The following is a 22,761-nucleotide window of genomic DNA, read 5'->3' as shown; positions in this document are numbered from 1 at the left end:
TGCCCTTGTTGCCAAGAAGGCCAATGGCATTTTGGGATGTATAAGTAGGGGCATAGCGAGCAGATCGAGGGACGTGATCGTTCCCCTCTATTCAACATTGGTGAGGCCTCATCTGGAGTACTGTGTCCAGTTTTGGGCCCCACACTTCAAGAAGGATGTGGATAAATTGGAGAGAGTCCAGCGAAGGGCAACAAAAATGATTAGGGGACTGGAACACATGAGTTATGAGGAGAGGCTGAGGGAGCTGGGATTGTTTAGCCTGCAGAAGAGAAGAATGAGGGGGGATTTGATAGCTGCTTTCAACTACCTGAAAGGGGGTTCCAAAGAGGATGGCTCTAGACTGTTCTCAATGGTAGCAGATGACAGAACGAGGAGTAATGGTCTCAAGTTGCAGTGGGGGAGGTTTAGATTGGATATTAGGAAAAACTTTTTCACTAAGAGGGTGGTGAAACACTGGAATGCGTTACCTAGGGAGGTGGTAGAATCTCCTTCCTTAGAGGTTTTTAAGGTCAGGCTTGACAAAGCCCTGGCTGGGATGATTTAACTGGGAATTGGTCCTGCTTTGAGCAGGGGGTTGGACTAGATGACCTTCTGGGGTCCCTTCCAACCCTGATATTCTATGATTCTATGATTCTATGAGCGCAGCTCTCTCCCCTCCAGCAGGGCAGGACAGAGCTCCCCCTGCTTTCAGACCTGCTCCCCCCTGCTTTCAACCACCAAGACTTGAGGCACGATTGTGGCAGGCAGAGCGTGAGAATGACAGGGGTGACCAGCAGGAGCAGCCCCCCAGGGCCCCTCACTGTCCGTGCCCAGCCCAACCCCACCACGACTGTACATGCCCAACCCCCACCCTGCCCACTCACTGTGTGCACCCAACCCCCACCCCACCTCCAATCCCCACCACGACTCTGGGCCCCCCTAGGGTTGCCAACCCTCCTGGATTGGTCGGGAGTCTCCCAGAATGGGCCTCGATCTCCCGGTGGCTACAGAAGCCAAACTGGGAGATTTTAGGTCCCTAAACGTCTGGTTGGCAGCACAACGGGGCTAAGGCAGGCTCCCTGCCTGCCCTGGCTCTGCGCAGCTCCTGGAAGGGGTCGGCACATCTGTCTAGCTCCTAGGCACAGGGACAGCCAGGGAGCCTCTGCGTGCCATCCCTGCCCTGGGCACTGACTCCACAGCTCCCACTGGCCAGGAACTTCGACCAATGGCAGTTGCAGGGGCGGTGCCTGCAGGCAGGGGCAGGGTGCAGAGCCGCCTGGCTGCCCCTGAGCCTAGGAGCCGGACATGCCGGTCGCTTTCAGGAGTTGCCTGAGGTAAGCGCTGCCCGGCTGGAGCCCACAACCCAAACTCCCTCCTACACCCAACCCCCTGCCCCAGCCCTGAGCCCCCCTCACCCAAACTCCATCCCAGAGTCTGCACCTCTCACCTCCTCCTGCACCCTAGCCCCCTGCCCCAGCCCTGAGCCCCCTCCCACATTCAAACTCCCTCCCAGAGCGTGTACCCGCTCCTGCACTCCAACCCCCTGCCCCAGCCCTGAGCCCCCTCCCGCAACCAAACTCTCTCCCAGATCCCGCACCCCCTTCCGCACCCCAACCCTCTGCCTCAGCCTGGTAAAAGTGAGTGAGGGTGGGGGACAGCGAGTGACAGATGGAGGGGGGATGGAGTGAGGGGGTGGGACCTCAGGCAAGGGGCGTGGCAGGGCAGAGCAAGGATGTTTGGGTTTGTGCAATTAGACAGTTAGCAACCCCAGCCCCCCCCTCTGTATTTGCCCAACCCCTCACCCTGTTTGCCTCCCCCCACAACCGCTCACTGAGTGTGCCCAGCCCCCACCCCGTGCACGGACTGAGCCCCACATTCCTCATGTTGATCTCTGAAAGCCACCCCCAAGCTCCATGGTGTTAGCCTACCCTACCCCCGCAAATGCTCCCAGTGCCAATGAGGGGCACGGGAAGATGGCCCCGTGGTTTGTGTGGGGTGGGAAGAGTCAGGGGAGGGGAAGATGAGATGCCCCTGCCCGCAGAGGAGCCCCGTGCCCTGCACACTGTTGGGCAGGGAACTCACCGGTAGTGGAAGGGTGCCACGGTGGCAGTGGCCGGGTGACTTTGCTGCGGGACTGAGGAGAAGCTGATGGCCGGCTCCTTATTCTGCATGGGGCTGCTGGTGCCCAGTGAGATCCCCGGGGACTTGTCCTCACCCCTGGCTGCCTTGGGCACCCCGCTGCCTTTCCAGAGGGCTTCCGACACCCACTGGCCTTTCACCGGGCAGCTCTGGGGCCTCTTGGCACTGGATCCTTCTGGGACGCTGGCCAGCCCAGACTCACTGCACAGGCTGAAGCGAGACGGGCTCTTCCCCTGCAGGTGAGGGGTCTTGGCCAGCTCGGCAGCGCCACTCGGCTTCCCTGAGCCCTTCTTGGTGCCGTGGCTGCTGTAGGCCTCTCCGGGCTTCGGACTCTCCTTCTCTCTCTCTGTCCCTTGAACCAGAGCCTTCTTCGGAGCCCCCGTCGCTCGAGGTGTCGCCTTTGGCCCCCCCCGGGGGCTGCTGCCTGGAGTCCTAGTGCTCTGGCTGAGCCCAGACTCCACCCCGTCAGCCCTTTTGCACTCCGATGCCTCTGCTGTCTCCGGCCCAGGCCCGGCCTCCACGGGGGCTTTAGAAAGGCTCTTGGGCTTGGAGCCTTTGGCTGCCGGACTGCCAATGCAGCCTGGAGCCTTCCCCGGCCGTGGTGATGCCGCCCGCTGGGAAGGGGGGGCCCCCAAGCTGCTCTGCCTCGGGGGCAGCTTGCTCTGGGACATGGTGCGGGGCACTGGGATAGCAGACGCATAATGGCTCCGGCCAGTCACGTTCACGTTGGCCGTCCCATTCATCGTCAGAGGGTCTGCGGGCTGGGGAGGGAAGAGAAAAGCAGAGCAGATTAAGGCTGGGCTTGGGGGCAAATGGGGGAGATGCTCCTAGACGGGGTGCAAGAGGGGCCCCTCAGGCAGCGTGGTGCTCAGACTAGGGGGAACAGAGGAACTGCTGGGGTTTGGACTAATGAGGAGACCCGTGACCTTGCCCATTGGCAACAGGATCCTTTCCTTGGCCTCAGGATCCCTTAAAGATCTGCATAATAGGCTCCCCCTCTCCAGCCCACCCTGCTGGAGGGGATGGGGTCCCTGTCAGCCCCAGCCATTTACCCCGGATCCTTTACCCCGGGACTGTATTTTTGGAGCTCTGCTTGGACCTTGGGGAACTGACTGCAGAATCCAGGCAACGGAGAGGCTGTAGTTTCTGCCTGGCTATAGCCCGGAGAGAGCATGATCACAGACAGGGCACCGCTCCTTGGGGACCCTGAGCTGGCCCAGCCGAGGGGAGCTGGCTCAGGGGCCCTGCTTCTCTCATGAGCACAGGGGTGTCCTCCGGCACACAGGACCCTGCAGTCAACTTGCCAGGACCCCCAGTGCTGCCCTCTGGATCCGATCTCATGGCAGTGACAGCATCGCTCATCAGCCCTGCCTACCCCATCCCCACAAGGATAGACCACTGGCCCTGGTTTAAAAGCCCATCCCAATCAACTGCAAGAGGGGCTGTACCTGGGATGCTTCTGGCTTAGACAGAAGCAGGAAACATCAGCAGGAAGCACTAAAAAGAGGGTTACTTCATTCAGAAACATTTAAGATCCATTCTTATAGGTGATTTCCACCAAACCTTTGGAGCAGAGATAGCATAGATCATGTCTCTGGCCTATGGCATCACAGTCTTTCTTAAACTGGTATCCTAGCTACAACTACAGACACAAACAATCTTCCACACAGCTTGAGCTCCAGCTTTGTTGTGCTCATTCACCATGGACCATACCCTCTCTGGACACTACACAGCACAGAGACACCTAGAGGTTTGGTAATATATTGCAAGCAAACATAGCATCACATGCACCAACCCTCTCCCAGATCCAAACCCACCTAAAACTTTGGAGACGTCCAACTCCAGATTCACAACTTGCAGCTGGCCCCCGTCTTGTGGATGGGTCTGAACAAAGCTCCCTTTGTCATCCACACCCCACAGACCTCCGGGAAAGCTGGGATCCAGGTCTGTTGCCTGGAGCTGGGTCCCAGTGCTGTTTTTGAGGTTCCCCTTGTCACAGTGCTGTGGGGGCGGGGGGGAGGACCCCAGTACAGTGGCCAGAACGCAATGGCCATTTCCCTGATTATCCATTTCTACATGATTCCTCTCCATCTCCTCACTTGAGCCACATTTCAGGGAGATTCTCACCTGCCCCCTATGGTGCCTTGCCCCTGAAAGCAGGGGATGAGGCCCAGCCACACAGAACAGGTCACCGTCTGAGCCCTCGAGTGGCCGAGAGGAATTCCTTTCATATGCTGGAGAAAAACGGGCAGATGAAACGATTGCAAGAATTCAGTTTCCATTAAGAAGCCGCCCGGAGTCCATATCGCTCCCCCCAGCACTTTAGTCAGATTACAGGAAATTGAGGTCACGACCCGGTTTGGGGTTCAAAGCAACAACAGATCTGAAGAGCCCTAAGTGCAAAGCACTCTCTCACTCTCTGTGAAATCAGCTGTAAACACTCAGCCAGAGCAGGTGAATGCTACCAGGATCTAGTGCTCTGCTCAGCTTCCAAGCTCCCTGTGTCTCCTGCCAGGACCCAGGCTTGCTCTGCTCAGCTAGTGCCAGCCTCTTCCCTGACGGGGTGCAAGAGCATTCTCCACTGCAGCATTGCACCTCCCCAGAGCTCCTGCGCTGGCCATCTCTGTCTAAATCTCATCTGAACACCCAGCTCTTCTCCCTGGTCTCTGCCTCCGAGGCTCTCTCCTCTTTCCCGTATTTATCACTGAACTCTACGAAGTGTCCCGGGATGCGTAACAGCCTCTACCCACCATAAACTAGCGTATTAAAGCACACCTGGGTGGGCACTGCCAGCTGGCTAACTGCAGGCAACAGAGAAACTCTCAGCTGGGCCTATCAGACTGAAGAGAGAGGCTGGTATCACACTGCGTGGGTTCTCCAAGGGCTTCCGGGAGACAGGATTTGCGACCGTTCTGGGGATCTCGCGTGCTGCACGTCCCAAGTTGCCTGCACGCACTGAACCAGACCTGGTGCAGGCGGGTCCGACCCCAGCAGCGTCAGACTGGCCTCTGATCCGCCCCCAAGCTCAGACATAGCAGAGAGAGGCAGCTGCCCGAGGCTGACTGGGATCTCTGATTCAGGGCCACCCGGCCCCAGCGGCAGGAGACTCCCGCTGTACCTGGCACAGGGTCCAGCAGAGGTTGGGTTTAGCACAGCTCAGCTCTGACGCAGGCCTGATGGGCCCCCAGAGACCTGGGTTCCAATCGAGGCAAATCACTTCACCTACCCTGTGCAGCAGTTCCATGGCTGTGAAACCAGCTTCATAGATTCCAAAGCCCGAAGGGACCAGTGTGATCATCTAGTCTGACCCCTGTATAGCGCAGGCCAGAGAACTGCCCCACAATAATCCCTAGAGCATAACTCCCCTACCTCCTGGGACATGTGAGTGTTAAGCCATTGATGGTGAGCTGCTCGGATCCTACAACGACAGAGCAAATATCTACATAGACAGAAATCAGGCCTCTTATTTAGGGGTCTAACAAGAAGTGCCCAAATAGGAAACTTGGCCTTAACCAGGCTGGGGGCACAGACGCAGAACAAAAACAGGGGATAGCCTTTCCGCCTCCCAGCACCTGCTCTGCTTCAGGGATCCAATAAAACTCCTAGTGACGTTATTATTTTGTATCTTAATCTGAATTGTGGTTTGCCCCTGGGGCCATGATCCCAGAGCAGGCAGCCTCCACCGAGCACAGGCCAGGGAACAGATCTCCTCTTGATTTCCTTCACGCAGGCAGGTTTGCAAGACAGCTGTCAATCACTCTGTGCCGTAATTCACCTAAAAAGAGGACGGCTGACCCTAAACTCCATCGCTGTTTAGCCCCTGGAGTCCTTATATGCTGCCCTGAAGAGGAGCTGACTGCCTTGTGCCCTGAACACCTAGCTCGGCAGAGAATTAAGCAGAGCAAGAGCTGATTTATTGCAAACAGATTAACCTATATCACTGCCACCCCCAGACTGGTCCACTCCACTGGGTTCTATCAGACATGCTCCCATTGGTAGGAAAGGCCACCTGCTTACTTGGGGGCCTTGCACACATGGAAGCAGGTCTGCAGAAGAGCTCAGCCCCCAGCATGCCGAGCTCATTGGAAAACCTGCCCCGTATGGTCTATTTCACCCGTGACCCATAGCACCACCCTCCGGAGAACGAGGCCAGCAGCGCCTGGGGCAATGCAAGGTTAGCGCTGTGGATGCTAATGGCGTATTAACCAGGTGGCATGGGGACACCCACTGTGTCCTGAGCCAGCCATGAGCAGCTTCAAGTACAGCAGACAGAGACAGGGCCTACGAGTGTGTATGTGATAAATGGAGGTGGGGAGCGTAGCAGAGGAAGCAGCTAACAGAAGGGAGTAAGTGAATGCAGGTTCCACCCCCGCCCCCCCGTAAAGCATGTGATGGCCTGGTGGGGCTGGGTGAAACTGGAGAGTGTAGAGTGTAGCCTGCGGGATAAAATTCAAGTACAGAAGGGGGCTTCAAACCAAAACGCAGGCAGGTCAGCACCCAAAAACAAAGGTAAGGCACACCTGAGTGGGCTCAGCAACTGGCACGATGCAGGTGGAGGGTTTTGGCTGGAGGTGGGGGTATGTGGGAGAGAGAAGGGGAGACACACCGAAGAAGGAAGGAGAAGGCAGCAAGGAAGTTTCAGACACAACCTAAACAAGCCCTGGGAGTGTGACCCTGAGAAAAGCCTAGAGGGAGAGCTTTTAGGCTGAGTATTGGCTGAAAGGGGGCTGGAGATGTGAGCAAAGAAACTAACTCCTAGAGTTTGAGTCCTGCTGTGTTCAGGGAAACAGGACTTTATGTACGTTCTTGTAAATCAACATCACTGTGCCAAGGATACCCGATAGGGTTGCCAACTCTGACTGAAGCTATTCCGGGAAATTCCCACCCCCCCCCACCACCCAACATGACTTAATGTCATTTTCTTAAAATATCCAATTAAAATCTCCCGGATTGCTTTCAACAGTCACTAGGAGATCAACGCCAATTCCAGGAGACTCCAGGCCAATCCTGGGAGGTTGTCAACCATAATACCCGACTCCACCATCACTTTCTCCTCCTAGCGAAAACAACCTGCCGGACCCCACAAACTTTGGCCAACTGCACGGGTGAAAAGGGGTAACAGCAGCATGCTCTGCCTTCGTGGTATGCCAGCTGCCAGCCTCCCTGTTGGTAAGTGGGAGTGCACTGGCCCATCGGAGTCCTAGGGAGGGTCAGTTAGTATGAAAGGCTGCGTTGGGCCCTCAGCGTTGGGGGGTCAGAACTGACGGCAGAATGGGGACCGAGGAGTCCAACTCACTCCACACATCAGCTTGGAACTGGCCCACCACAAGCTGGCGGTTTACATTAACCCTTGCTCCTGGGGTCAGCTTACATGCTCGAGATGAAAGCAATTCAAGACGTGCAGGGTGGCGAAAGGGTGTTCTCAGGGCAGCAGGGGGTGTTGGGAGATTGCAGATCATGTTTGGAGATCCCCACATTCACATGGCATCGAGTCGCATCAATGAGCAGGATCCAGTTAGTAAAGGAGCATTTCTGAGCAGAGGGGCAGACGGCTTTGCTAACTCGCCGCATGCCGTGGGGAGGGTGCCTATGGCAGGCTCTTCTCTCATTATCTTTTGGAGCCCTGCTGCTCTTATTGCTCCTGCTATTCAGCCTGGCTGCACTTCCTTTGCGGCCTGTTCAATCGATTTCACACTCGTTCTCGTCAAGCCCGGAGGAGGCATCCGGGTGAATCTCTCCCTTCAGTGCGGAACCAGGATGGGCTCGGCGCGCTTTGCACGATTATACCAGCACGTGGCATGCACGAGGAAGGGGGCTGGCACCTGTTGGTCTGGGAGAACTGGTGCACGTGTGAACGTAACGGGGCCAGGAGAAGAGCCTGATGGTCTCTGTACGTCTCTGGAACAACTGCAGCACATATCAGTGCGAGCTTCCCGCATGCTATGCTGGAGGGACGACGTCTAGGGCCAAGAGGGCCTGGGGGTCTGCCTGGCTCGGTCCCCCCTTGGTCTCTCGGCGGAGACGCCCTCTAAGGCACCCAATTAGCAGTGACTGTGATGTGGTCTGAAACCTGACAGCTCATTTCACAGGGGCTGTGTCTGGTGCGTTAACCACATCTAAAGCGGGGAACAACTTTCCACCCCTGATGTGGGCTGCTTTGGAGCCGATTCCCTGGAGGCTACAGGCCTGTCACCAGCCGCTGCAGCCAGAGATTCACAGTGTTGAAGGCCAGAAGGGACCATTAGCTCACGTTGTCTGACCTCCTGCCAGGAAATTTCCCCCAGTTGCCCCTGTGCTGAGCTCAACAGAAAGGTGTCCTGGCCGGATCTAAAGACATCGAGAGATGGAGACTCCACCGCTTCCCTGGGGAGTTTGTTCCAATGACTCACGGTTAAATACTGGTACTTTGTCTGGCTTCAGCTTCCAGCCACTGACTCTCCTTCTGCCTTTCTCTGCTTGATGGCAGAGCCCCGTAATCCTGTTGTGTTCTCCCCGGGAAGGTATTTACACTCAGCACCACTCACTCTTCTTTTTGATCATCTAAACAGCCTGAGCACAGCAAGTCTGTTGTTGTCCAGCATTTTCTCCAGCCCTTGAATCATTTTGGTGGCTCTTTTCTGCGCCCGCTCCCATTTTGCAGCGTCCTTTCAAAAACCGTGGGCCCCACAACTGGACGCAGCGTTTCAGTGTTGGTCTCCCCAGAGCCGCACACAGAGGTAAAGTCGCCTTCCTGCTCCTGCTCACCGCTCCCGTTGAAACGCTCAGATATCGCAGTCGTGCTCTTGGCCACAGCGTCTCGCTGGGCACTCGTGTTCCATTGCTGGTCCACTCTGGCCCCACTAAAGATTGTCTGAGTCCCTGCTTTCCAGGACACAACCCCCCCAGTCTGTAGGTCTGGCCTGCATGTCTTCCTTCTCGATGGAGGACCTTGCACTGGACAGCCCTGTCCTACATCTGGCCTTCCTCCTGTGCGTGAGCGCTGGGAGTCTCCCCTGTCCTAGTGACCCCCGGGAGATGCTGTTAGCTGGGACCTGCTGCTTGCTGACACTGCCTGTTCCAGCCTTCTAGCTCTCGCTGCGCTGGAGGAGGGGCAGGCAGGCGGAGCTGTTCGCTCTCCCTGAGCCTGGCCCGGGTGTCTGTCTCATCGCATCCCTGTAGTTTCCTAGCCTGAGCATCATTAGGCAGGGCCTGCAGGGCCTGGAATAATGCACTCCCCAGCACAGGCTGGCGGGGAAACTTTCCCCTGCTTAAGAGCCTCTTTCTTGTCCTGTCCAAGCACCGCCCAGGACAGATGTGCAGGGAAGCCCTCTGCCGGTCCTGGGAATGCGCTCAGATTACAGGCCTTGCGGAGCACAGCTGGGAAGCCTGCCAGCCACAGCTGGCCTGCAGTAATGCTTCCCGTCCCTGAAACCTTGGCTGCCCATTTCCCCCGCCTCTGCTGGGGGACAAAGGGCAGGTGGTGAGGTGGATACAAGCAGCTCACGGGCACCCTGTTCTTGCATTCCCAGCCAGCCTCTGACCCACTCCAATGCAAAGCAGGTGGTCTCTCCTGCTTGGATGCTGATCTCTTGGAGTTGCAGCTGAGGATGTCGCATGCAAAGCACCAGGCTGTTAGGGCAGCTTGATTCTCCACTGCCTTGCACCTTAGCATTATTTCTATTCCAGTAGCACCTAATGATCCCACAGGAGACCAGAGCCACAAGGTTGTGGCCCTAAATCCAGTGCTCTATCGGTTAGGCCAATGTGCAATGACTATAGCCTTGTGTAACAGGAGCCAGGCCAGCATCCTCATCCCACAGCACACTGCACCTGCCTGGTGCCTTTTCTGCATGAGGGTAAATAACCCACAGAGGGGCAGGGCAGGAGCTAAGGAAATTCCTCCGCCAACATGGCGGAACACACAGGCCCGGATGTGCCGCGCAGCTATCCTCAGCACTTGTGCAGCACCTTCTGCAGAGTGCAGGTGGGAATCGCCCCCTCTGAGAAGCGAGCTCGGGGCCCCTGACTTCCACTCAGATGCTCTCCCCACTGGAGCACGGCCCCTCTGCCACAGCCAGCCTCAGAGCCAACGAGGGCGAGGATAAGGTGCCACGGCTCTTGATGGCCTAGCCAGTAGCATCCACCCGCACACAGACTCCTCCACCACTGGGTGACACTAGAATAGCTACATGGAACATACAGGTTCCCCCTACTCCTACCTGACCCTCTTGGCACAACCCTCCTAACCCAGGTGCGAGGCCAGCAAGAGGCCATGCAACTGCAGTTAGGAATGGTGGTGGGGGAGGGGAAACAGGGGGAAGAGTTAAGGTTAAGGCTGGGGAGGGGAAACAGGGGTCAGAGTTAAGGTTAATACTGGAAGCTTTGCTGAGCATGTCCAGACATTCTGATAATGCTGTGGAAGAATGATCTAGTTACCCCCTTGAGCGCATGCTAAAGGAGGTGTTATTGTACTCAGGGGTGATAGCACAGGTGGGGAGAGGGGAATGGGAGGGTTAGCATCTCCGCAATGGAAATACTGCAGGGACTCACACATGCCTGGGGGGAGGGCAGAGATGACAGGGGGACCTGGAGGAGCTGGTGCAGTTGCCGTGGTGCCCAGGATCGAGCCAGGGAGCAGGGAGTGGGACCCAGAGGGGCTAGAATGGGCCCAGGCAGGGCTGAAAAGGGAGTGGGGATGGGGGACAATTGTATCAGGGCCCTGAGCTGAGATGTGCCCCCGAAACTGCTGTAACATCTGTGTAAATGAAGTGCAGGAGCAAGGGGAGATGCCCCAGCAAACAGGATGTGCTGGGCCCCCAGATTTCTCTCCATGGGCCTGGGAGCGGCAGGTCTGAACCCCCAACCCTCCACCTCTCCACGCCTAGTCCCAATACCTCCCTTTGCTCCCCCACCCTGATTCGCAGGGAGCTTCCGCCCCTGCCCCCTCAAACCAGCCCATTGTCCAGTCTCACACCCACACCATCAGCGCTGGGTTATAAGGCTCTGCGTCCCATGCGAACTGGAGTTTCACTGTCCAACTCCGAGCTGGAAACCTGCCCAAGGCTGGAGCGCAGTGACCCCGTCTACGCAAGCGGGGCTCACAGCTCACGAACCATTCTGGACACGCGGCGTGCTCAAAAAGCCTGCTGGGGGCTGACATGCAAATGAGCCGCACCCAGCCCCTCCCTTTGCTTCAGCTTTCCCCTGGGCCTACACACAGGTCGTAGCTTTGAGAGGCTGAGCCAGGCTGGCCCAGATCCACCCTTTGCTTTCCTAGCTCATGGTTAGTTTGCGCAGCTTGGCCAGGGGCTGGGCTATGCAAACGAAAAGAAGCGAAAGGAAATATGACCATGCAGGTGGGCACAGGCCTGTCCTGCGCCTCGACCCCCAGCCGGTGGAAGGAGCAGCGTTCTGCCATGCGACAGAGCAGAAGGATAGGCCTGTGGAGAAGGCGTTGGACTAGAACTTAGGATCTGTTCCTGGTTCTGTGGGCAAGTCCGTGCCTCAGTTTCCCCATCTGTAAAATGGGGGAAACACTTCCCAGCCTCCCGGCGCCACTCATGACTGCTCAGATACTACACGCACAAATGCTGTAAAGGAGAGGAAACAAGAGAAAGAAAGAATAAACCACCACGGGGGGTCACTTTCTTCTTAATCCCACTGTCCACTTCTCAAGCTTTCATGTCACAGCCCGCTGCCCCGCTAGCAAATGCAATGGTGCTCCCAGGACCGCAGCCCATTGCAGCAGCCCATTACTTCCACTCGCACAGGGCCGCCTGCATTGCAGCCACTTTCCACTGCACTGCAGCCTCCCGGGAGGGAGCTCCCCGCCTGAGCACGGCAGCTCCCTGCAGCCCAGCTCCTTCTAGCCAAACATCCTGAGTTGCAGCCCGGGGCTAAGTGCAACCCGCCTGCATTCGGGAGGCACAGTGCATCGGAGAATGAGAAAGGGGGTTTGACTCACCAGAGCCCTGGGCTAAGCGGCCTCCGCTCACACGCTCCCCGTAGGCCGTACGCAGAGGAATGCAAAATCTGAGAACGCAAATCCCATTTCTCACCAGATGTTCGTTGACCGAAACATCCCTCCCCAGCACACTGGCTCCAGCTTTGCAAGCCGGGCAGGGAGTCGGAGGCTCTCAGTGCTGCTAAGATAAGTCACTTGCTAACCTGTCTGAAGCAGCATTACCAGCCCCTTGGATGATCCGTCGGTTTCTTCAAGAGCTCACTACAAATGGGGCTTCTTTGGGTTTGGGTTTTTAATTCCCCCCCTTATGACTATTTCCCCTAGTTTAATTCCCTTCCCTCCACCCGTTCTCCCAGCTGCCGTCTTGGCTTTCAGTGCTGGCTCCATCTGGGAGGGCGGGGAGAGCTAGTTACTCAGGAGGAAGCCAGCGGGAACGTGCCGAGTCCCTGGCAGTCGAAGAATGCTGCTCTTCATAGAATCATAGAATATCAGGGTTGGAAGGGACCTCAGGAGGTCATCTAGTCCAACCCCCTGCTCAAAGCAGGACCAATCCCCAATTTTTGCCCCAGATCCCTAAATGGCCCCCTCAACTCACAACCCTGGGTTTAGCAGTCCAGTGCTCAAAGCACTGAGCTATCCCTCCCCTTGCTAGTTCACTTCCCCAGCTGCGCTTGCTTCACGAGGGCAGACCCAGAAAGTCTCCATGGAGGGAGAATGGGTCTAGAGGTGCGAGCAGGGGCTTCCGCGTTCTGCTCCCAGCACTGGCTTCCTGCATGGCCACAGCCAAGTCACTTAAGTGCCTCATGACTCGGTTTCCCCCCCTGCAACGATAACAAATCCAGGTGCTACAGATACTCTCAGTGGGTAAATCACAGGCATGTGCAAAGCTGGGGCTAGAACCCTGCTCCTGCACAGGAAACAAAGGCCTTCACCACTTGTGATACTGGCGATTTCCCTTAGGCGGTAGGAGTAGTAGGTCTCTTATCCTCTTACTGGGCCCAGCCAGTGAGGAAACCATCACTGAAAGACAAAGCTGGAGCACTGCACAGGAGACTAGCTGGGCAATGATGTGGGAGAGCGTCATGAGTAATAAGGAGCATTGAAAGGGAGCAAAAGACTTGTCGTTTGGGAGCTTCCCCAGAGGGTCAGAGCCTCTGCCAGGCTGAGCGTGCAGCCACATGGCTCTGTCTAGTCAGAGCTCGTGGCTCCAAAATTCAGGCTGCGGTTTCCCTGGAGATTCCAGAGCTGCAGGCTGGGAGCGCAGGCCTCTGCAGTATCTGGGCTCTCTGACTGCTGGTCCCAAACGGGACACAGACTGGCTGGAGCAGCTGCAAAAATTGCATTTAAAAAAGTGACAGCAAATTTTCCAAACCTCCCTCAAGGTTCCACTCGGCCCTGAGTCCTGGGAGCAGGTCTGGGTCGGTTCTGATTTTCTGGGGACCGGTTTTCCAGTCCCTAGTTTTGAAGGGTGTTCCCCTCTAACACTTAGGGCCCAGTCCCCTCTCTGGGGGCAACTCCCCTGGCGGAGAGGGTAGCACCAGGCTTAGAAACACACTTAGGCCCCAGTCAAAGCTGGCTTTGATGACTTAAGTGGTGCCCGTACCTTGGGCAAATCTCATGCCTTGTGCTCGGTTCGGCGTCTAAGCCCCAAGTGCCCTCAAACATGTCCCCAACCAATGCCTCTGGGATGGCTTCAGCCCTCCGGAACTGGGGAGCCTAGGTGGAGGCGCACCCAGCGGAGAACAGCCCAGGGCAGGACGGCCACCTTAGCAGGGCCACGGCCCATGCTGGGGCCAGTTAGCCCCACGGGAGGACTGAACCTCAGGGACTTTCCAAGCTTGCATGGGAGGGGGGCACTGAGATGGGTGATGAGCCAGCCCGATCAACACTTGGGCCAGGCTGTTATTCCCACACACCTGCAGTCCTAAAAGTTCCCCACAGGCTGCTCCCCACACCAGGCTGTATAGTGCGATGTGATCAGAGCACAGCCTGTGAGTGCAGCAAGGCGCTCTGTGAGCCACCGTGCAATCAGCCATGGCCCCGTGCAGAGCTCCCTCCTGGAGGGACCAGCTGTCTGCTGCAGGGCCCACGTGCGGGCTGCTGCAAGCGAGGGCCTCCGTTCCGCGTTCTTCTCTTTGCCTCCCGTCCGGCGACCACGCCTTGCCCCTGCAGGGCTCTGTCACGGCTTGGTGATCCTCATGCCAAGTGCCCTTGCCCCTGCCCCAGGGTGAGCAGTGCTTGGTGCCCCCACGCTGGCACACAGGCTGATAGGTGTAAACTGAAGCTGCCTAGAGAAATCCTTGCGTGGATTTCAAGCAAGCCTATGCGGGAGGGGAGAGACATACGGCTCAAGCCACGCCCTTTGTGCGTGCACCCCTCGCACCATGCTACCGGCTCCGCTCTGCGCCTTCTGCCCACTATTGACCCCCTTCTGACAACAAAAATGACTACAGGACTCTAGGAGGGGGGACTGAAGCCTGTGCCCGCCTGAGCCCTGCCACCCTGGGCCGGGGGGCGAAGCTGAAGCCTGAGCCCTGTCGCCCCGGGCTGAAGCCTTTGAGCTTTGGCCCCGGGCCCCAGCAAATCTAACGCCAGCCCTGGTGACCCCATTAAAACAGGCTCACGACCCACAATGTGAGAACTGCTGCCTTAGCAAACTCTGAGTCAGCTGGAGGTAGCAGGCAGAGCGCCGTGGAGCGCGGCAGGGGGGTGAAGCCAGCTGGAAATGTTATTATAAAATTCTTGGTGGACTTGGCCTATTGGAGCCCTCCGGCACCAGGAAAGTTTGGATTTCTCCCCTGCTGCCAAAGCATCCCTACTCTCGTGCACGTGGTTCATGTGAGGTTGGGAACTGGGGACGCTCTCTGTATCCGCTGCTGTCTGGGCTGTGCACAGGGTCGTCTGGAGAGCTGGGTCCGTTCCTGAACCAGCTAAAGTGAACAGCTTGGAAACCGCAATGAGCAACGTTGCCAGGACACTGTGACTGGGGCTGTTTACAGCCGTGGTCCCTTCCCAAGGGGGATTGGAAGACTGTGAAGACAGAGAAAAGGAAAGCAGGAAGGTGGAGGGAAGATTGGAGGAATCTCTGCCGTGATGTTCTCCAACCTCCTCTACTTCTACGATCGCAGTTTGCCAGCTAAAGCCAACCGAGAGTCGCCTGCCGCAAAAAGGTGGGCTCAGGCCCGTTTTGGAATCTCTCCAGCCTGTGTGAGAACTGAAATATATGTCATGCTTTCAGGGTGCATCAGGGGCCTACAGCTCAGAGATTGCAAAAAAACCGTCTGAAAGGACATCTGTAATCCATCAGAGGAATCAGACTGGCAGTGTATTTAATCTTTAAAAAGCACAGCAGGCTAAGGGAATGCAAATCCCAGCCTGCACGTCCTGCGACATCCACGGGCTTTTCATTTCATCAGGCTGCATTCAGCTAAATTAACATGAAATCTAGTTTTCAATGGCCCTTGAGGGCGAAATCATACGACTGGCAGGGCTTTCGGAGGGACTCCGGGTAACACACTGAGTCACGGAAAGAAAGGTCTTATTTATCAGACAAGATCTAAGTGTTCCCATGCATTAGTAGCAATGACTTCATGGGGAGCTATGAGCTACAAAAGTTTTAATTAGAGGCAAGGGGGAACCAGTTCAAATAAACCTTGCCTTTCTCTGACCCGAGGGCTCTGAGATGTTCGGGTAACCTCTCTTTCCTCCCATTAACTTTCATTTGCAGAGCTGCCTCTGTGTTTTGGGCTCAGGTTGGGATCTGGCCCAGCAGCTCCAGGATGCTATGATCCCCTCGGTATCTGTACTCCAAACAGAAGCAGGAGTTAGCAGGGATCTCATGGAAGAGCCTGTTGCCAGGAGAGCTAGAGCAGATGTGCCGGTGTATGAGGCCGGGGCAGGTCAGCCGAGGGCTGCATGGGCATTTGGAGTTCTGGGTGCCTAGCTAGACAGAGACCCAATTCTGAACCATTTGGGGAACCTCAACTCTGAACCCTACTGAATCAGGGGGCAACTCAGATTCAAATCCCGGAATCCAAACCCACAGTGAGGGCTTTGGCTCTGGGTCAGACTGAACAGGGCCTGTGCAGGATGGCGGAGTTGGCCAGGCCAGCAAACGAGACCCAAATCCAACCCCTGAGTCAGCTTTTAAGCCAAATCCCAAACCCAGCTGAAGCCCGACCAGGTCCAACCCCCCTGCCCCTTTCCAGCATTAGCACAGACCTGTGCTGGGCTCTGCGGAGACCCGTGCATGGGAGCTCCCCATTCCTGCACAATGAACTGGAGGAACTCGGAGACTGGCAGCTACTTCTGGACTCTTGCGCCATGGGCCAGTGAGAAGTTGGGAACGTCGGGGAGGAGCGTGAGACGCGAGAGCAATCTGCTGAGTCCGAGACGGGGCGGCACGTACGACAGTGGGGATTGGGGACCCATGGCGATGGGTCCAAGAAAAATGGCAATCTGGGTCCTGATCCTTCCCCTCTTGCCCTCACATTTTAGAAACATGAATGGATTTAACTTGCATTAACCCTTGGACAGGAGAGGAGCTGGGGCCCACATTTCCAAAGGCCGTCGGCACCCAGCAGCTCCCACTGGGACACTCAAGCTCAGATTCACCCAGCACCCAACACATGCAGCTCTCACAAAAGCCAGTCTGCATATTGCGGCTGCTCAGCCCTCCTGAAATGGCTGCTTAAGGGGCTTGCCTGAGGTTACACACCGAGTCTGTAGCAGAGCCAGGAACTGTCCCCGGACTTCCCAAGTTTGAGGCTAGGGCCCCAATTGCTAGGCCGTCCTTCCCTTGCTTTGGCATTACCCTTCTCAATTGCTATTAGCAAAAAGCAAGAGATGTTCGTGACTGGCAGCAGATTGGACGTGAGTCTGACTAAGGAGGCAGCTGAGAGCTGGATGGGGGCTTAGTCAAGATCTCGCTGAAGGGGAATACGGCGTTAGTGGCAGCTGCAGAGAAGCACAGTCAGGAAACCAGGTGCAGCTGCAGGCTACATGGAAGGAGTGGCCATGCAGGAAGAGACGGAGTCAGAACTCGGCATGTGCAAACCATGGGAGCTGGACCAAGGGCTGGATGAAGAGGAAGCCAGTTGAGGAACAGGCGTTTTGGATCATGTTACTTCTGAGGAAGGGTCAGGATCAAGTCCTACAACAGAGTCTGGAGCAGGACAGGAAGCCAGGAACATCATCTGGCAGCCATAGCCCAGGTAGGCCAGCAGCATGGCTCAGTGGTTAGGGAGCTAGCCCGGGACTCAGGAGACCTGTGTTCAATCCCACCACAGACTCCCTGTGTGACCTTGGGCCAGGCCTGTAGGCCCAGCTCCTCAAAGGAAATTAGGCACCTAAATCCCTTTGAGGATCTGGGCCTTAGGGTCTCTGGGCCTGAGCTCCACTTCTGTACAACATGGGCAACAGCGTTGCTGCCTGTCCCAGAGGGGTGTGAGGGGAAATAGGTGAAAGACCGCATGATGCTCCTATCTCATGGGAATGGGGGTCTTGACCTGCAGGGGCTGTGGGGCCAGAATGAAACACAAGCAAAGGAAGCGGATGTCTGGCCCTGTGATCCAGGGCAGGTCCTGCCAGCCAGGCACCAGTCAGAGCTGGCCAGATGGGAGAAAGCTCAGCAGCAGACCCAGCTTTGGGAGTTGTAGGGGCAGGCAGCCCCCACCCTGGTCAGTAAGTCCTCTCCCTTCGGCAATGGGACTGCTCATTCCACAGGGGCTCTGCGAGACCCGGACATGGATGGAGAGCAGCTGGCTCAAGCATACTCCAGAGAGAACTGAAGTGAGGATGAGGGAAGAATTTCAGGGACTCGGCCAGAACTTTGATCTCTCCTGCCACTGAGGCCATGTGCCCTCTGATTGCTAGAATGCCGTTTCAGGGCTGTGCCTGTCTCCATCTGGTTAGGAGACTACACCAGGATTCATGCCTCCATCACCTCCAGGTTAGACCACTGCAAGGTGCTCTGTGTGAGCCCGTGGCAAAGGCCCCGTGGAATCACCCGTTGCCCCTCACAGACAGATAAGTGCCTGTCACGTCATGCTTCCTACTGGCTCCATCTCCAATATCAGATCCACTGCCAGATCCTCATCCTTTGGAGGCTGCGGTTTTCAAGAGTGATTTTGCGTACCTCGAAGATGCCTGATTCCCAGAGGCTAGGTGCTGGGCACTTTGCAGAAACTGACCAGCCCAAATCACTAGTCACTTTTGAAGATCCCTTCCACAAGTGGGACCCAACTGTCACGGACAGGCAAGCCGTCATGCCCGCTGCAGTTAGCAGGGACCACCCAAGCTGACAGCCCAGGAATCGCCGCTCAGCTTTTGGCTGTGGAACTCCCTGCCACTGGAGATCAGGATGTGTCCAGACTGCAACATGCTCAGCCTGTGCCAGCCCTCTCACACTGACTTTAACTAGGGAACGGCCAGGAGTCCTTCCCCCGGCAAGGAGCAATTGAAAACAAAAATCCCTGCTTAGAAAGGGCTGCAAGCAGCAGCAGAGGGGCAGGAAGGCTGAGCCTGCTGGATGAAAGTAGCTTTTACAATTGTCTATTTGGCGCCTAGATAGCATGGTGATGGGCACACCGTAAATGCATTGAGAAATGGATGAGATTCTGTCATGACGGGTGCTCTGCTAACCTCATGGGACGGGGACTGAAGTCGGTGGGAAAGTAGGGAACGTTGCTGTATGACAGGAGGCAGTGTCACCTAGTGGATAACGCAGGGCCATGAATGAGCAGTTCAGGCTGCACACACGAGAGGGCAGAGGTGTGCTCACACTAAGATTATTACAAGCATTTTGCACTTACAATTACAACACAATGAATTTTATTTTGTGCCACTTCGTACGGAATGAAATTGTGTGTTGACGGGACTAAATAATAAATAACAGCAGATGGAGAGGGGGAAGCAGAGACAAGGGCAGGCAAGAGAGAGAGAGAGATCGTTCCTGCTAAGATGGGAAGAGAGCTGGAGACTCAACGAGATGGACACACAGGGAGTGTCGGGTTAACACAAAAGTGTTCTTAGCCGTCTCTTTACAGGGGCCTCTGACAAAATGGAGTCCAGTCTCAACGCTCCTGCCAGGCTTCTGATTAAAACACGCTGGGGATGGGGAGTGAGGATAAAGGGATGAAATCAGAGAGACACAGGCAGGCAGGTCTCCGAGCTGGATCCTGAGGGACCCATAGAGCACTCGTTTTGTTCAGTGTCTTTACAGTGCCTAGCACAATGGAGCCTGGAGCATGACAAGGACTCGTAGGCACTACCATGGCACAGATACATAACAGCTGCACCCATCAGCCGGTGCTCAGCACCTCGCAGGATGAAGTCTTTACTCCCAGCCCCCTCTCCGCATCTCTCATATATATGCCTGCTTCCCACCATATTTGTCCCTCTCCATGCTGAGCCCCACTTCTATGCCAACCTGTTGGTGCCAGCATGGCAACCTGGTTTCTAAGCCAATTATGGCAGAAGAAGCCGAGACAGCCAATGACTGGCCCGAGTCAGCCTCAGGAAATGTAATTCTGCTGGTCGTTGCTAGCGGCGTAGTTGGCTGATGATGACCCCGCTATGGATGGCAAGTGCCTCCAGAAGTGACTAGTGAGGGGGGCCCCAACATGCGAGCCCTGAATAGGGCCTGGCTTTCAGGAAGTGCTGGGTACCCAGCCCCTGAAAAGCAGGCCTGTGTGAGGTGTCCCAGGTTGGGCCCCCAACACCACCAATTACTTTGGAAAACAGCAGATGATGGGGGTAGAGCATAGCCCAGCACCCCTGACTTGAAGGAGCCAGGGGCTTAGCCTGGGCTATCACAGGCCAGATTTAATTTTACTGGGATGCCCCTTTTAAAGTGAAAGATTTTCCAAACCACGAGGCATTGGCTTAACTTTGCCCCCCTTGAGGTCACTGCGAATCCTCCTAGTTGGGAACAAAGTCTGGCCAGTGCTGAGTGTTCTTGGAAAGCCCACGCTAGCATCCTACCAAGAGAGTGTCTGATTTCTGACAGCTACTGGAGGGAACTAACCCCAAACAGAGCCAGGAGAATAGCACGTCTCCAGCTTGTTCGCACTTCTCCCCAGTTACAGGGGCATTGCTCTGGTGAGAGTTCCCAGGCATCCTTAGCAGGGGATGTCCATGGGGATTTCTTTTTATAGCAAAGCCACCTTGAGAAAGGTGATTCTTGCTTTTGCTTTCTGGCTCTACTTCAAGGGGTTGCCCCAAGCTACTGGGGTTCCTGCTTTGCTGTATCTTCTGCGTTTTCTCTGCATGAGGCAGTTCCATGCAAATACTGAAAAGGCAAATTGACATAAAGAAGCAAATGCCCATCAGAAGGCCAAGGGGGAGATGGTCACCAGCACATATGGGAGTTAGCACACAATGCCCACTGACTTTCAGATGCCTACCTGTCTCTTGGGCCTGTGAATGCCTCCACCCAAATACGCGGGATAGGTACAATCAGGAGGGACTGTCGGGAAATGAAGAGGTAACAGCTACTTGCAGCTGGAAAGAGCTAATAGTGATAAACCTGGAGTAACCTAGAGAGACCCCAGGTGGGGAGGTTTTTAACATTTCAGTGGAGGGTACAGCTGCTACCTGACATCACAGAAAGTGGGCTGGGGAAGGAGAGGCTGTCTAGGTAGTTAGGTAGCTCCCACTATTAACAGACAGTATCTAAGCTGCTCCAAGCTTTTAAAAACAGAAGTGACAACAGCAATCTCACCTGCCTCTTTCCTCCCCAGTCAGAGTTGTGGCTTGATAGAGTGTGTATGTCCGTGAGTGCACAAGTGTGCGTGTGTGATTGTGTCTGTTTGCGCATGCAAACCTGTGTTGTGTGTGCATGCACACACGTGTGCAGAACTTACTGAGCACAAGCTACATCAGAGATGATGTTCTCCGAGAGATGCGAACGCCCCTGGATCCCAGCCCTGGTGGTGCTACCAGGGTCTATCGCTCGTGGTGCTGAAAGGACAGCTCCTAGGGGCATTGTCCAGATCTAAATGAGGGCTGAGGTTTCCAGAGCCGCCGAGGGGATTCGGGTGCCTGATTGCCAGTCAGTTTAGAACTCCACCTGTATTTTAAGCCAGGCCCAGCCCTATGCCACTAGCAGCATCCAGGACAATGAAAGGCAAATGCATTTTTCTAAAAATCCATTTCATTTTCCCCACCGATGCCAGGGCTTTGGCACTGTGTTCTCCACTTGCTGGGACAGGGATTTAGCTAGTCTCTAAGGTGCCACAAGTCCTCCTTTTCTTTTTGCGAATACAGACTAACACGGCTGTTACTCTGAAACCTGTTTCAAGTCAGTTTCACTTCCCTGAGCCTAGCTCAAGGATTGCTAATGCTGCTGAGGAAGAAAATGTCTATTAAAGAAAATTAAAGCGACATTGTCAGGAATTCTAAGGTTTGTAAATCATCCCTTTCCCTCCCCTCCGAACCAGCTTTTATTTAACAACCAGAATTAAGGATGTCACACTGTGTGCTCTTCTGACAAGAGTTCATTAGAAAGCTTGGTGACGGTGAGTTTTAACATTAATGATCATTTGCTTGATCCTGCTGCCTTTGCTCGGGCGAGTATAGCCACTGATTTCCATGGAGATACTCCCAGGTGTGAGGGCTCCCAGGCTGGCTCTGCGATTCGCGTGCTTACTGGGCAACACACTGAGAAACCGGCAGTCTCTGATTGGGATGGAGTGGAAGTCGATCTGCAGGTGGCGTTTTAAAGCTAAGAAAAAGCGTGTGAAATTAACGGAGAACAACAGGGATGGCCGTGCATGCAGCTGCCTCTGTCTCAGTCACTCTGAATCCCAAGCATGAAAACTAGGAACGAATGCCTGAGCAGGAGATGTCGTAGTCTCCACCGTGTGTATTGGGGCCCTATCCATCTCCTTTGACCTCTACGGCAAAACTCACATTGACTTATGAGGCGCATCCCCCCGCTGCGCCATGGAATCAGCATGCGGCGTCTGCTGTCCTTCAGGGGATCCATGGAGGGTTGGTTTCGCTGGTCTTAATTCATGCTTTTGTCCGCTGTTCCTCTCTCTCTCCCACCATCCCATGAAGAGTGGGAGCAGAGCAAAGTGCCAGGACTGGTCTGAGCTGTACTAAGGAGAATGGCCCATCAAGGGCTGTGGCCCTCCGCACTGTGCAGTGGCCAGAGAGCACAAGGACTTGGCGTGGAAATGAATGTGTTCTAGCCACCAAGACTGTGTCACATGGATGCTAGATGCAGCAAGCCTGTGGCCTGGCAGGCTGCATCCCCCAGTGGTTAGAGCAGGGGACTGAGACTCAGGAGAAGGGCTGAGTGGGCAACTGATTCTTCATTTCAGTGTCCAAAAAAAATTCCTCTTGGGTCACCCTGAAATGTTCCATTCAACTGGCCGTGATTTTTTGTGTGTGGGGAGGTGCATTTTGTTTGTTGGAAATAAATCTAGATACATGTCTCAACAAAATGCTTGGAGTTCTTTTTTAAAAAACGTTTGGCCAAAACTATCTGCTGAATTCGACTCGAATTTATGAATAAATTTGGTTGACTCGAAACAGCGTTTTTCAGCAAATCATGGTTCACCCAGCTGTAGCCATAGAGTTTAAAACCAGAAGGGGCCACCAGATCATCTCGTGGGACTCGAGGTGTATCCCAGGCTACCAGCACCACCCACTAACCCCAACAACCACCAGGAGATCTCTCTATGCCTGCGTAG

At 55.4% G+C, this 22,761-nt stretch overlaps 1 protein-coding gene across 6 annotated transcripts in view; it reads right to left on the bottom strand.

Moving 5' to 3' along the window:
- The window catches only part of NAV1 (neuron navigator 1), a 294,663-nt gene that overhangs the window by 203,280 nt on the left and 68,622 nt on the right, over positions 1-22,761 (bottom strand). For 5 of the 6 annotated variants that reach the window (XM_073319526.2, XM_073319524.2, XM_073319528.2 and 2 more), the window contains exon 2: positions 2,062-2,879. In XM_073319526.2, coding sequence (XP_073175627.1) covers positions 2,062-2,861 — 800 coding nt within the window. In that variant the 5' untranslated portion in view covers positions 2,862-2,879. Of the gene's footprint in view, positions 1-2,061; positions 2,880-12,061; positions 12,334-22,761 lie in introns of those variants that run through there. The other variant, XM_073319525.2, reaches the window with a different exon arrangement.

The sequence above is a fragment of the Lepidochelys kempii genome, chromosome 21 (assembly GCF_965140285.1).
Source record: "Lepidochelys kempii isolate rLepKem1 chromosome 21, rLepKem1.hap1, whole genome shotgun sequence".
Lineage (NCBI taxonomy): Eukaryota > Metazoa > Chordata > Testudines > Cheloniidae > Lepidochelys > Lepidochelys kempii.
Note: the sequence above shows the minus strand (reverse complement) of the source record. Positions and strands in the feature narration are given on the sequence as shown.